This window comes from Coregonus clupeaformis, chromosome 20, assembly GCF_020615455.1.
Source record: "Coregonus clupeaformis isolate EN_2021a chromosome 20, ASM2061545v1, whole genome shotgun sequence".
Lineage (NCBI taxonomy): Eukaryota > Metazoa > Chordata > Actinopteri > Salmoniformes > Salmonidae > Coregonus > Coregonus clupeaformis.
In genome coordinates this window covers 48798568-48813152 of record NC_059211.1, presented here as the reverse complement: position 1 = coordinate 48813152, position 14585 = coordinate 48798568, and the positions used below count along the sequence as shown (strand labels likewise).

Here is a 14585-nt window from a genome sequence, read left to right as displayed (position 1 = left end):
ATTCCCTGGTTAAGCACCCATAACCCTGCTATTTCGTGGCAACAGAGGGCTCTCGATGGGTGGTCTGCTCAGTGCGAGGGGCGATGTCTGGGTGTTTCCGTGGGGGCGACTTCGGTGGAAAGTCCAAACCAAGTGCCCGCACTGCACATTCCGCCTGAATATGGGGATTTAGCACTCGTGTTTAGCAAAACTAGGGCGATGCAGTTGCCTCCTCATAGACAGGGGGATTGTGCGATTGATCTCCAGGCAGGAGCAGTGCTCCCACGGAGCCATGTGTATCCTTTGTCTCAAGAGGAGAGAAAAGCTATGGAGACTTATATAGCCGAATCTTTGAGACAGGGATACATTCGGCCCTCCACTTCTCCCGCCTCCTCGAGCTTCTTTTTTGTGAAAAAGAAGGATGGAGGGTTGCGCCCGTGCATTGATTACCGTGGTCTCAATCAGATTACTGTGAAATACAGTTATCCACTCCCTCTGATTGCGACCATGACAGAGTCATTGCATGGAGCGCGGTTTTTCACAAAACTGGATCTCAGGAGCGCGTATAACTTGGTGCGCATTAGGGAGGGTGACGAATGGAAGACAGCGTTTAGTACCACGTCAGGTCATTTCGAATATCTCGTCATGCCATATGGGTTGATGAATGCTCCATCAGTCTTCCAATCCTTCGTAGATAACATTTTCCGGGATATGCAGGGACAAGGGGTGGTCGTGTACATTGATGACATTCTGGTGTACTCGTCTACCCGAGCCGAGCATATAACCCTGGTGCGTCGTGTATTGAGGAGGCTGTTGGAGCACGACCTATATGTCAAGGCAGAGAAATGTCTGTTTTTCCAGGAGTCAGTCTCCTTTTTGGGTTATCGGTTGTCCGCGTCAGGGGGTGAGAATGGAGGTGGATCGTGTGTCCGCTGTGCGTAATTGGCAAACCCCAACTACTGTAAAAGAGGTGCAGCAGTTTTTGGGCTTTGCGAATTACTACCGGAGGTTTATCCGGGGTTTTGGACAGGTGGCAGCTCCCATCACGTCCCTTCTGAAGGGGGGTCCGGTGCGCCTGCAGTGGTCAGCCGATGCGGACAGGGCCTTTAGGAGACTGAAGGACCTATTTACGTCGGCTCCGGTGCTAGCGCATCCGGATCCCGCATTACCCTTTCAGGTCGAGGTAGACGCGTCTGAGGCTGGTATAGGGGCCGTTCTCTCTCAACGGTCCGGCACGCCACCTAAACTCCGCCCCTGTGCCTTTTACTCTAAGAAGCTCAGCCCGGCGGAGCGTAACTATGACGTTGGGGACAGGGAGCTGTTAGCTGTAGTTCAAGCCCTTAAGGTGTGGAGGCATTGGCTTGAGGGGGCTCAACACCCTTTCCTCATTTTGACTGACCATCGGAACCTGGAGTACATCCGGGCAGCAAGGAGACTGAACCCTCGCCAGGCTCGATGGAGTATGTTTCTCACCAGGTTCGTATTTAAAATCACGTACATCCCTGGGTCCCAGAATGGTAAGGCAGATGCGCTGTCCCGGCGGTATGACACGGAGGAGAGGTCCGTTGAGCCCACTCCCATACTACCGGAGTCTTGCCTTGTGGCACCGGTGGTGTGGGAGGTCGATGCCGAAATCGAGCGAGCGTTGCGTACCGACCCCTGCCCTCCACAGTGTCCTGAGGGTCGGAAGTACGTTCCGCGCGAGATTCGGGATCGACTCATTTACTGGGCTCACACGTCACCCTCCTCTGGACATCCGGGTATCGGCCGGACGGTGCATTGCCTTAGCACTAAATACTGGTGGCCCACTTTGGCTAGGGATGTGAGGGTTTATGTCTCCTCCTGCTCGGTGTGTGCCCAGGGTAATGCGCCCCGACATCTGCCCAGGGGTAAGTTACAACCCCTGCCCGTTCCACAACGACCATGGTCCCACCTCTCGGTGGATTTTGTGACAGACCTTCCCCTCTCTCAGGGGAATACCACCATCCTGGTCGTTGTGGACCGGTTCTCTAAGGCCTGTCGTCTTCTCCCTATGTCGGGTCTTCCTACTGCCCTACAGACCGCTGAGGCCCTATTTACCCATGTCTTCCGGCATTACGGGGTACCCGAGGATATAGTGTCTGATCGAGGTCCCCAGTTTACCTCTCGTGTTTGGAGAGCGTTCATGGAGCGTTTGGGGGTCTCGGTTAGCCTTACCTCAGGGTACCACCCGGAGAGTAACGGGCAGGTAGAACGTGTCAACCAGGATGTGGGTAGGTTTCTGAGGTCGTATTGCCAGGACCGGCCGGAGGAGTGGGCACGGTACATTCCCTGGGCCGAGATGGCCCAGAACTCTCTCCGCCACTCCTCTACTAACCTAACCCCCTTCCAATGTGTGTTAGGTTACCAGCCGGTTCTGGCACCTTGGCAGCAGAGCCAGATCGAGGCCCCCTGCGGTGGATGATTGGATGAGGCGCTCGGAAGAGACGTGGAACGCTGCCCACGTCCACCTGCAGCGGGCCGTCCTTCGTCACAAGGCGAGCGCCGATCTCCACCGCAGTGAGGGGCCGGTGTACGCACCCCGGAGATCGAGTCTGGCTCTCTACCAGAAACCTACCCCTCCGCCTGCCCTGCCGGAAGCTGGGTCGGCGGTTTGTGGGGCCCTTTAAAGTCCTGAGAAGATTGAACGAGGTGTGTTATAGATTACATCTACCTGTTGAGTATAAGAATATTAACCCCTCGTTCCATGTGTCTCTTCTCAGGCCGGTGGTAGCTGGTCCACTCCAGGACAATGAGATAGGGGAGACTCCTCCGCCCCCACTGGACATCGAGGGGCTCCGGCGTACACCGTTCGGTCCATCTTGGACTCTAGACGCCGGATGGGGGTCTCCAGTATCTCGTGGAGTGGGAGGGGTACGGCCCGGAGGAGCGGTGCTGGGTGCCGCGGAGGGACATCCTAGACCCATCTCTCCTGTCGGAGTTCCACCGGGACCATCCCGCGCGCCCTGCTCCGCGTCCTCCTGGTCGTCCCCGAGGCCGGGGTCGGCGCGCGGCTCCAGGGGGGGGTACTGTCACGGTTTCGGCCGAGACTGCTCCTCCTCCTGGTTCGGGCAGGCTTCGGCGGTCGTCGTCCCCGGAGTACTAGCTGCCACCGATCTATGTTTCATGTTCGTTTGGTTTTGTCTGGATGTTGTACACCTGTGTCTTGTTAGTCCTATTTAGTTCTCGTTGTGTGTGCTTGTCGTTGTGTGTGATTGCGCTTCTGTTTCATGTTTGGAGCTACATTTTTCCCTCCAGTGTTTTGGAGAGGGTTGTTTGCACATGTTTGTGCGTCATTCGTTTTGTCGCCTGTGTGCGTCGTGCATTTTGCCTTCGGGCTTATTGTGCTTCTGTTGTATATATATAATATATATTGCACTAAAGCCTTTGGACTGAGCCTCTGCGTCCTGCGCATGATTCCTACACCACACCCACCTTCAGCACGCCTTGACAGCATGCAAATAAAAAAAAAACGTACAGAAAAAGATTGCCGTTATGGAACTGCAATAAAAGTGCATTTACTGCAGTCGACTGTGGTATTTTGGATGCAGTAATTGCAGAATAACTGCAGTGTACTGCACTCTGACTGCAACCTTGACACCTTGTCCACACAGGCTGCATCATTTACATAATCGGCGCAATCCATGCACTGCACCGCATCACAACAAAAACAATCACACTACACATTAGCACTTCTTCGGTGGTTTATCTTCTTCCGTTTCTGATACCGCATGGCAAAGTAACGCACAAGTTGGAAAAATCCAACGAATGAGACACACTGCACGCACCGCAACCTAGTCCGGCAGATGAGTTGCGGCGGTGCACATTACCTCCCATTGAAATGAATGGACTTTCGCTCCAATGCATACAGTTTACCGCAGTTGGTGTGCACGAGGCATTAAGGCGACCTGGTCGAGTTCGCCTGCTCAGATGTTGCATGCATCAGCCAATGGTTGAGTGCCACGTCATCGACTGTGCCGTTGTGTACCAGATTGCTATAACAAATTATGTGGTTAGCTGATAAATAAAATACCTATCCAGGCACTGTAAGATCTGGCAGGCATCGAACGTGCCCAATGACCCTCAGCGCCTCTCGCTTAAGATTATAGACGGTTCCCCCTCATTATAAATGGTTTGCGTTAATAAAAAAGGAAACAAGAGGACTTCATTTTTTTGGGTTTAAGAATAGAATGAGCTCAGGCTGCCATTATCATATATCACAGCTAAACTGTGTTTCATTATTCCATTATCCAGAAACATGTTGGATCATTTAACCAATATGTTTTGTAACACAGGGGTGTTAAATTACAAAGAGTGATGGGTGGTGGACGAGGTGAGGATTTTCTATTATGTTCTAGACATGATGAAAAACAATGACAAGAGCAGATCTTTTTTGCCATATCTGAAATATTTAATGAACAAAATGTGTTATCTTGACAAATTATTCATCATTTAGAAAATGTAGCTTTGATATATTTTGTGTTCTGTCAATGTCCATAATTGTTTTTTGAGCAGTTCCCATTAAAGCTAAAATCCTTAGTTGCTACATACATTTTTGGACTTATAAATTAATGATATAGCTATATGCATTGATTCTTGAAGAATCATTTATTAATGGCTAATGAGCTTAGTTCAACTGTCATACCCCATCAGAACGCAAAAAATATAAACTTGTTATAATCCAATTTTTGTAAACAAACACTGTGTAGCCTCAAAACAGGGTTAAAACTATAATTCTGATATCATGGATGGTCAGTCCTTGCATACATAGCTCTCGCTTTGAATTTGAGAATTGGTTACATTTCTCCAGGCACATCCCTCAGCTTTTTACCAAAACGCAGGCGGTGTGACTGCTTTGTTATTGTTTCAATTAAGGATTCCAGCTTTTAGTTTAAATGACATCAAAATGGCCGGTGTTGGTTAATTTATTAAAAAAGGTATGCAATACAAATACAATTTTTCTTTACTGCAAGTTGTATAAATACCAAACCCTGAGGTTTTTATTAGAATTTCCAGCAAAATGAAACTACTTCCTCTCTTGGAATTAGGAATTTAGAAAGGTGTGAGACCTGGTTTGCCATTGCCTGAATTCCCATGTCTAAAGGCAGCCCTGACAGTGGCCCTCCAACCTACCTCTCCAAATAAAATGTTATTCCAACAGAAAAAAATGTTATCCTAGAAGGCTGATATTGCTAGCATTTCACATCTCCCATTTAAGAGGCAATGTCTGTGCTCTGGAACTGTGTGGGCTAGAATTGTAGTTCTGCAGTTCTGGAACTTTGTGCCTTAGAGTTGTAGTTCTGGAATGGTGTGCTCCAGCATTCTTGTTTTGTAGTCCTGGAACTGTGTATTCTAATCTAAAGTTCTGTAGCTGGACCCCACTCGAAGTCCTCAGTCTCGTCGTTGTCATCAGAGCTGTCACTGCCTTGGATCTGAGTGCGTCTCGTCTGGACAGCCTGGTGGTGAGCCAACCTATGAGGAGATAGAAGAGAAAGAAGCATAATGTACTGTCACTTCAGTCTTACTCAACTTGGATAGAACAATTTGGACTAGGACTGGAGTAGTTTCTCACTTTCCAGTTGCTAAGGTTGGTTTATAGACAGGGATTTTGATGATTATGCAACTAAACAAATAGCGTCACACATTAATATTATCAGATATAGGCCTACTTCACTTACACAATGAATGATGGGGAAGCTTTCCTCTCCTGAGGTTCTGCCATATGGGTCTGAAAGAGGGAAAGAAGTCATGGGTCAAAATCACTGGAGACACAAGTTAACAGAGTATTTGAGCCTTTGGAAGTAAAATAAGAGCTTATGGAGGATCTGTAAGAGTTTAGTGATATGATGGACTGTGACAGTCCCATCAGTACCTGTTGGAGTTTCTTCTCTATGACTGACAGTGTGACAGCTGGGGGGCTATCTGGCAGCAGCTCGGCTGACGGGGGCTCAGGGACAGAGATTCTGGGGTCAGGGGCTATGAAGTCAGGGTGTGCGTCAGAGTGGGTGGTCGGAACAGCCGGGTCAATGGCGCTGAAGTCCGAATCTGAGAAGCTATGATAGGATGGGGCGTCATCAGCGACGACAATGTGAGAAGAGCTGTCAGATGGACGACGGGTCGACCTGGGCTCAGGCACATGCATCAGGGGTGGGACCTCTCCCATAGGCTCGGGGGACGGGTCGGGGCTGTGGTACTCAGAGGCAGGCTCTGAGGAGCGGGCTAGAGCGGTGGGCCTGGACATATGGGGCTGGTTGCTGGAGTCAAATGGTTCCTCCAGGTCCTCATTGTCGGTGTAGATCTCTCCGTCTGTAAACGCCTCTCCATCCGTGTCCTCCAGATCACTGGCAGCACTCAGGTAGTCAGAGTGGGTCCGGTCCAACGCATCCAGCTCCTCCTCTCCGCCTCCCTCCAACTAAACACACAGACATGTATTTACTTATTTAGTCTTTATTCTGCCAGGTAATTCATTGAGAGCAAATTCCCAGTTTGACTATGAGCTGGGATCTGTCTGTCTTACCGTGACTTCTGAGACCCAGACAGGTTTGGCCTGCTGGTGTCTGATCTTGTCTTTCAGAGCCTCATACCACACATTCGAGCTGGGCTGGAGGGCAATACGAGCTGGGAAGTATGGGAACGATGGGACATAGTCAGTTATGAATAAAACTATAGAACCACTTGACATTTTTGAACAGATAAACACTTAAAGAGCAAAAACAACATGTATGTGTTTCGATAACACAGTTGTGTGTGTGCGTTTACCTGCGAACAGATGGCCGCAGTGCTTCCTCATCTTGAGGGCCTGCGCGTAGAGACGTCTGGAGCTCTTGTTGGAGTTGGGGCACATCTTCTGCCTCATGGCCTTGACATCCTTCCTGCTGTGTGGGTCCAGGAACAGCACCATGGGGTGGTACTGGATGTAGTTCAGACGCTCCACTGCAGTAGGAGTAATGTCCAGCAGAGGGTGCTTGTTCTGGAAACAGAGCATGAAGAAACATACAATAAGGCAGTGTTCTTCAATGGCGAAGGTGCATAAAGATGGAGGAATTCAGATATGACGTCATTGTTTTAGAAATATCTACGGCGCACGACATGGTTCAATGTTCCAATAAATCAGCACAATCTACTTTCTTTTTCTCCCAAATTGCCGCCGTCTTGGAGCTAGAATTGGGATCAAGTTAAATGAGGCATTTGTGGTAAGTACATGGGAGCCGCCATCTTTATGCATGTCTGTCATTCTGGTCCTGGATTCAAACAAGCATACAGTTGTACATCTATGTCTCACACCAAAACAGGTCACATCATCCCAGTTTGTTTCATCACCTTCTCTGCAATCCTTCGGACTGTGTCCAGCTTGATGACCGTGGAAGCGGTGTCTGCTCCACTACTACGAGGAACCATCTCTGCCATCTCATATTCATCAGGCATCTCTCTGGCCAGCTTCTCCATGGCCACATCATTCAGAGGACCCAAGATGACGATTGGCCGTTTGAAATTAGCTGGAGATACACAAGGGTCCAAGTACATGCATTGATTGACAATACAAAATGTTTAGTACACAAACGTTTAAAGTGTTTGACTATTATGTGAACTATTATGTAATATAAAACTCTCCCTACCTTCCCTGAGCAGAACTCTCTCGTACGCTGGGAATTTGCCCTGGATAGTGAGCTGGAGTAGGTCGTCGCGGGTCCGGCGGACGTTCTTCTTGGCCCCTCTGAGCCCCCGTAGTTTCCAGAACTCTGCCCTGGGCCCTGAGACCTGGCGATCCCCTCCTCCTCCACTGGCCCTTTGAGCCTGCTCCAGACAGGCCAGTGTCTCAGCCCTGGGAGAGAGAGAGGTAGATAATGGCAGGTAAATAATGCTGTAATATAATTATTGTAGAATGAATGCTACCCTAACGACAGTATGAGGCTGCGTTTACATTGGCAGCCCGATTCTGGTCTTTTTTTTCTCTTTTGACCAATCAGATCAGCTCGTTTGCCAATAATTGGCCAAAAGATCAGAATTGGGCTGCCTGTGTAAACGCAGCATAAGTGTACAAATTGAAAATACGTTGCAATCAGATGTCATCCTTTGTAACCTAATGTACCTTTTTACGTTTGTCTTTTTACATCCAAATCCAACCAATCATTTAATCAGCAATTCAATCAATCACTCTAGTCTCAACTCACCCGGCCTGGTTGGGGATGGTGCCCTTGTCCAGCTCGTGCAGGTCGTTGCCCATGCGTATAGCCAGCCACTTCCCCAGCTTGCCCTTGTGCATGGTGTCCACCACCCTGAACACCTCTCCCCTGGTGAAGGCTAGGCTGATGTTGCCCTCTGCCTCATTGTCAAAGTGGGTCCGGATGTAGAACGAGTCCCCCAAGTTGGACTTCAGTATCTTCTTGTATACTGACAAGAGAGGAAGAATAACTCAGTCATTTAGGAATCATTTAATCATTTGTATTTACCTTATTTGTTACTGGGTAGAGTTATTACCGGGTAGAGTTATTACCAAAGTAATTACATAGAAACTATGTCATACGGGCAAGTCCTCTGAAATCAACCACAATTCTTCCCCCCCTGCACCTGCTTCAGTCTCTAAGGATGTTTTACTCACTGTCCATCTTGTTCTGAGTACGGATGTCGACCGGCTCCCCTCTCTTTATGTTGATCAGGAACATAGCAGCTTCCTCACGGTTGAAATGACCAAAGTCCACCCCATTCACCTACAACAAGACCATAGCCCATAAGTGGGTGAGTGTTGCATATACATGTACTGTAGATACTGTAAATCAGCACTTAAGTGGTCATTAACACTTGTCCCAGAGAGCTACAGTGTGCACAGGCTTTTGCTTAAGCACAGCATAAAAAAAAACAGAATCAACTCGATCAATATCTTAGTTGAATCAGCTGTGTTAGTGCTGGGCTGGAACAAAAGCCTGCACACCATGTGACTGCTACAGTGATCAGTGAATCTCACCTTCATTATCTGGTCCCCCTCCTTCATGCCTTGCTCATGGGCAGGACTGTTGGGCTGAACCCCCCCAACAAAGATGCCCACGTCATTACCCCCCACCAGCCTCAGGCCTACGCTGCCCTCCTTCACAAACGACACAGTGTTCAGATCGGAGCTGTATCTGAGAGAAGATAGTAAAGATCAAAAGGAGCATTGTCCAGTCATATTCAATAGACTATAGGATACCTAACAAATAAATAACTTATGGTGGTCTGCATTGTGAATGGGTTGTACATTTGTTCTATTTTACATTTTTTCTAAGGCTAAATGGGTATAAATAAATCAACTTACCCCAAGTTAGGCGTGGGGATGGAGTCTGGGGGTAAGGAGTAGATGGGTTCCTCTTTCTTGGCTGAAATGGAAATAACAGTTAAGACCTTCCATTCACAGAGTTACTAATACGTTATAATGAGGACATTGGAGAGCTGATATAAGAGAGTTGGTACTTACAGTAGACTGGAGGGTTGCTCTTCACTGATATCCCAAAGCCATTGGCTTTGCGTGGAATACTACAAGAGAAGAGATACCATTCACTGACATTTCCACAATAAGTGAGTTAGAGGTGGAAGTGTACACACACTTGTGATCAGATTGACTTGAATAGTGACATGACCTTTGTCACAGAGAACCTTTCTTGGAGGTGTGCATTCCTTTTGCTTATGGTGGTTTATTAAACTGTCCGTTCTTTACCTGGTTGTCTATAGTGCTTTCTAGAAGATACTGTAAACTAGTGTTTTACCTGTGGTTGCTCTCCACATCGGTACTCCCAGACCTCCTAGGAGGTGAGGGTGCACGATCCGACTCAGAGGAATCTGAAGAAAACAAAAACACAGAGGATGAGGATACAGACTTCCAACCCCAAGTTCCATCTTACTAGACTGTGCTCATCTTTCATAGGAGGGACACTGACCAGAGACTGGTCTGGTGGGGGTCATGCCTCGTCGAGGGGGGTCCTGTCTCACTACTGGAGCTGGAGAAGACCGCATCTCAGGCAGAGCTCTGAGAGAGTGAGAGAGAGAGAAAAAAATAACTCTCAATACAATGCCCTTAACTTGTCAACTACTATAGAAATCCTATAGTTAAATAATAGCTAATTGGAATGAAAGGTGTTATCAAGACTGTGACATTGATCGACTTCAAACAGCGTGTGATCTTAGCATGTAGAACTATGTACAGTTGAAGTCGGAAGTTTACATACACTTAGGTTGGTTGGAGTCATTAAAACTTGTTTTTCAACCACTCCACAAATGTATTGTTAACAAACTATAGTTTTGGCAAGTCGGTTAGGACATCTACTTTGTGCATGACAAGTAATTTTTCCAACAATTGTTTACAGACAGATTATTTCACTTATAATTCACTGTGTCCCCCAGGGCTCAGTTCTAGGCCCTCTCCTATTCTCTCTATACACCAAGTCACTTGGCTCTGCCATATCCTCACATGGTCTCTCCTATCAATTTGTAAGTCGCTCTGGATAAGAGCGTCTGCTAAATGATGTAAATGTAAATGTAAATTCCAGTGGGTCAGAAGTTTACATACACTAAGTTGACTGTGCCTTTAAACAGCTTGGAAAATTCCAGAAAATGATGTCATGGCTTTAGAAGCTTCTGATAGGCTAATTGACATCATTTGAGTCAATTGGAGGTGTACCTGTGGATGTATTTCAAGGCCTACCTTCAAACTCAGTGCCTCTTTACTTGACATCATGGGAAAATCAAAAGAAATCAGCCAAGACCTCAGAAAAAAAACATTGTAGACCTCCACAAGTCTGGTTCATCCTTGGGAGCAATTTCCAAACGCCTGAAGGTACCAAGTTCATCTGTACAAACAACAGTATGCAACTATAAACACCATGGGACCATGCAGCCGTTATACCGCTCAGGAAGGAGACACGTTCTGTCTCCTAGAGATGAACATACTTTGGTGCGAAAAGTGCAAATCAATCCCAGAACAACAGCAAAGGACCTTGTGAAGATGCTGGAGGAAACAGGTACAAAAGTATCTATATCCACAGTAAAACGAGTCCTATATCGACATAACCTGAAAGGCCGCTCAGCAAGGAAGAAGCCACTGCTCCAAAACCACCATAAAAAAGCAAGACTACGGTTTGCAACTGCACATGGGGACAAATATCGTACTTTTTGGAGAAATGTCCTCTGGTCTGATGAAACAGAAATAGAACTGTTTGGCCATAATGACCATCGTTATGTTTGGAGGAGAAAGGGGAGGCTTGCAAGCCGAAGAACACCATCCCAACCGTGAAGCACGGGGGTGGCAGTATCATGCTGTGGGGGTGCTTTGCTGCAGGAGGGACTGGTGCACTTCACAAAATAGATGGCATCATGAAGAAGTAAAATTATGTGGATATATTGAAGCAACATCTCAAGATATCAGTCAGGAAGTTAAAGTTTGGTCGCAAATGGGTCCAAGCATACTTCCAAAGTTGTGGCAAAATGGCTTAAGGACAACAAAGTCAAGGTATTGGAGTGGCCATCACAAAGCCCTGACCTCAATCCTATAGAAAATGTGTGGGCAGAACTGAAAAATCGTGTGCGAGCAAGGAGGCCTACAATGAATCCAAGATGGCGTAGTAATGTGGTTGTGTATTATGTTGTGTCCTCGTGTAAATAGCCTGTTTGTTTTTTCCCCGTATATATTTCTCTATCTCACTTCCCTTCCTTTAACCAAATATACTTTCCTGCAACCTGCCTCACCCAATGTGGAACAGATTCTATTATTTCTTTATTTTTATCAAGAACCTACAGCTGAAACTAGCCAGCTAACTAGCTACTTGCTATTAGCCACCGCTAGCGGTCTTCACCACTGTCCGTGGCCTGCATTACCTACCAGCCTGGACAATTATCGGTCTGCACAGCGTGCTATCGATCCAGAGCATTTTGGATTTTCTGCCGGAATCACTGAACCTTAACACCGGATCATCGCAACTAGCTAGCTGCAACCGAATGGCTGTTGTTGGCTAATTCACCACTGTCCCGATGCACCAGTTAGCCTTGAGCTAGCCTCGAGCCAGGCCCATCTCACGGCTATCTACCTCTCTGTCAACCGGACGGGACTTCCTAGTGTCGACACGGAGCCCCGCCGATCCATCACGACTGGTCTACCGACGTAATCGTCTGATGTGGTTTCAACAGGCTTCCCGTTGTGACGACCACGAAGGTCCATCTGCTAGCACCGGCCCGCTAGCACACCAGCCCGCAATCAACAGCCGTGCCTCCTGCTCGCCTGTGCTGTAGCAGCCTACAAACTGCTCCTGGACTTAGCTATTGCTGTTCACTGGACCTTATGATCACTCAGCTACACAGCTGCTGCCTGCTGGACTGTTCCTTTACACGGTACCCCATCCTGTTTATCTGTTTAGCCTCAGCCCAAACTTTCGACGCCATTACCAGTTGTTGTCTTAGCCCTCTCGAATAACACCTGTGATTGCGTTATGCCTCTCTCCCATGTCAATATGCCTAGCCTATTGCTGTTTGGGCTAGTTCTTATTGTACTATTTCACTGTAGAACCTCCAGTCCCGCTCAACCAGCCTTAGAGAGCTCCTTTGTCCCATCCCCCATACACGCGGAGACCGACTCAATCGGTACCTCCAGTGATGCTTCGTCTTTCATCGTTACCCAATGCTTAGGTGTACCTCCACTGTACTCATATCCTTCCATATCCTTGTCTGTACATAATGCCCTGAATCTATTCTACAACGCCCGGAAATCTGCCCCTTTTATTCTATGTACCCAACGCACTAGAAGACCAGTTCTTAAAGCCTTTAGCCGTATCCTTATTCTATTCCTTCTCTGTTCCTATGGTGATGTAGAGGTTAACCCAGGCCCTGTAGCCCCCAGTATCACTCCTACTCCCCAGGCGCTATCATTTGTTGACTTCTGTAACCGTAAAAGCCTTGGATTCTTGCATGTCAACATCAGAAGCCTCCTCCCCAAGTTTGAGTTATTCACTGCGTTAGCACACTCTGCCAACACTGATGTTCTAGCAGTGTCTGAATCCTGGCTTAGGAAGGCCACCAAAAATTCAGAAATGTCCATCCCGAATTACAACATTTTCTGTTTAGATAGAACTGCCAAAGGGTGCGGAGATAGAGCCTGCAGAGCTCTATCATACTATCCAGGTCTGTGCCCAAACAGTTTGAGCATCTACAGTGGGGAAAAAAAGTATTTAGTCAGCCACCAATTGTGCAAGTTCTCCCACTTAAAAAGATGAGAGAGGCCTGTAATTGTCATCATAGGTACACGTCAACTATGACAGACAAAATGAGAAAAAATAATCCAGAAAATCACATTGTAGGATTTTTAATGAATTTATTTGCAAATTATGGTGGAAAATAAGTATTTGGTCAATAACAAAAGTTTCTCAATACTTTGTTATATACCCTTTGTTGGCAATGCCACAGGTCAAATGTTTTCTGTAAGTCTTCACAAGGTTTTCACACACTGTTGCTGGTATTTTGGCCCATTCCTCCATGCAGATCTCCTCTAGAGCAGTGATGTTTTGGGGCTGTCGCTGGGCAACACAGACTTTCAACTCCCCTCCAAAGATTTTCTATGGGGTTGAGATCTGGAGACTGGCTAGGCCACTCCAGGACCTTGAAATGCTTCTTACGAAGCCACTCCTTCGTTGCCCGGGCGGTGTGTTTGGGATCATTGTCATGCTGAAAGACCCAGCCACGTTTCATCTTCAATGCCCTTGCTGATGGAAGGAGGTTTTCACTCAAAATCTCACGATACATGGCCCCATTCATTCTTTCCTTTACACAGATCAGTCGTCCTGGTCCCTTTGCAGAAAAACAGCCCCAAAGCATGATGTTTCCACCCCCCATGCTTCACAGTAGGTATGGTGTTCTTTGGATGCAACTCAGCATTCTTTGTCCTCCAAACACGACGAGTTGAGTTTTTACCATCTGACCATATGACATTCTCCCAATCCTCTTCTGGATCATCCAAATGCACTCTAGCAAACTTCAGACGGGCCTGGACATGTACTGGCTTAAGCAGGGGGACACGTCTGGCATTGCAGGATTTGAGTCCCTCGCGGCGTAGTGTGTTACTGATGGTAGGCTTTGTTACTTTGGTCCCAGCTCTCTGCAGGTCCTTCACTAGGTCCCCCCGTGTGGTTCTGGGATTTTTGCTCACCGTTCTTGTGATCATTTTGACCCCACGGGGTGAGATCTTGCGTGGAGCCCCAGATCGAGGGGAGATTATCAGTGGTCTTGTATGTCTTCCATTTCCTAATAATTGCTCCCACAGTTGATTTCTTCAAACCAAGCTGCTTACCTATTGCATATTCAGTCTTCCCAGCCTGGTGCAGGTCTACAATTTTGTTTCTGGTGTCCTTTGACAGCTCTTTGGTCTTGGCCATAGTGGAGTTTGGAGTGTGACTGTTTGAGGTTGTGGACAGGTGTCTTTTATACTGATAACAAGTTCAAACAGGTGCCATTAATACAGGTAATGAGTGGAGGACAAAAGAGCCTCTTAAGAAAAAGTTACAGGTCTGTGAGAGCCAGAAATCTTGCTTGTTTGTAGGTGACCAAATACTTATTTTCCACCATAATTTGCAAATAAA

The 14585-nt window shown here is 47.3% G+C and overlaps 1 protein-coding gene across 4 annotated transcripts in view; it reads right to left on the bottom strand.

Moving 5' to 3' along the window:
• Window positions 1-4384: 4384 nt before the first annotated feature.
• LOC121533578 (tight junction protein ZO-3) overlaps window positions 4385-14585 on the bottom strand; it is a 30037-nt gene continuing 19836 nt past the window's right edge. For all 4 annotated transcript variants that reach the window (XM_041839647.2, XM_041839645.2, XM_041839646.2 and 1 more), the window contains exons 16-29: window positions 9906-9994; window positions 9735-9807; window positions 9446-9504; window positions 9287-9347; window positions 8960-9116; window positions 8597-8705; window positions 8169-8388; window positions 7614-7819; window positions 7318-7493; window positions 6757-6967; window positions 6515-6615; window positions 5870-6409; window positions 5676-5725; window positions 4385-5469 (exon numbers count right to left, since the gene is read on the bottom strand). In XM_041839647.2, coding sequence (XP_041695581.2) covers window positions 5355-5469; window positions 5676-5725; window positions 5870-6409; window positions 6515-6615; window positions 6757-6967; window positions 7318-7493; window positions 7614-7819; window positions 8169-8388; window positions 8597-8705; window positions 8960-9116; window positions 9287-9347; window positions 9446-9504; window positions 9735-9807; window positions 9906-9994 — 2167 coding nt within the window. In that variant the 3' untranslated portion in view covers window positions 4385-5354. The remainder of the gene's footprint in view (window positions 5470-5675; window positions 5726-5869; window positions 6410-6514; window positions 6616-6756; window positions 6968-7317; window positions 7494-7613; window positions 7820-8168; window positions 8389-8596; window positions 8706-8959; window positions 9117-9286; window positions 9348-9445; window positions 9505-9734; window positions 9808-9905; window positions 9995-14585) is intronic.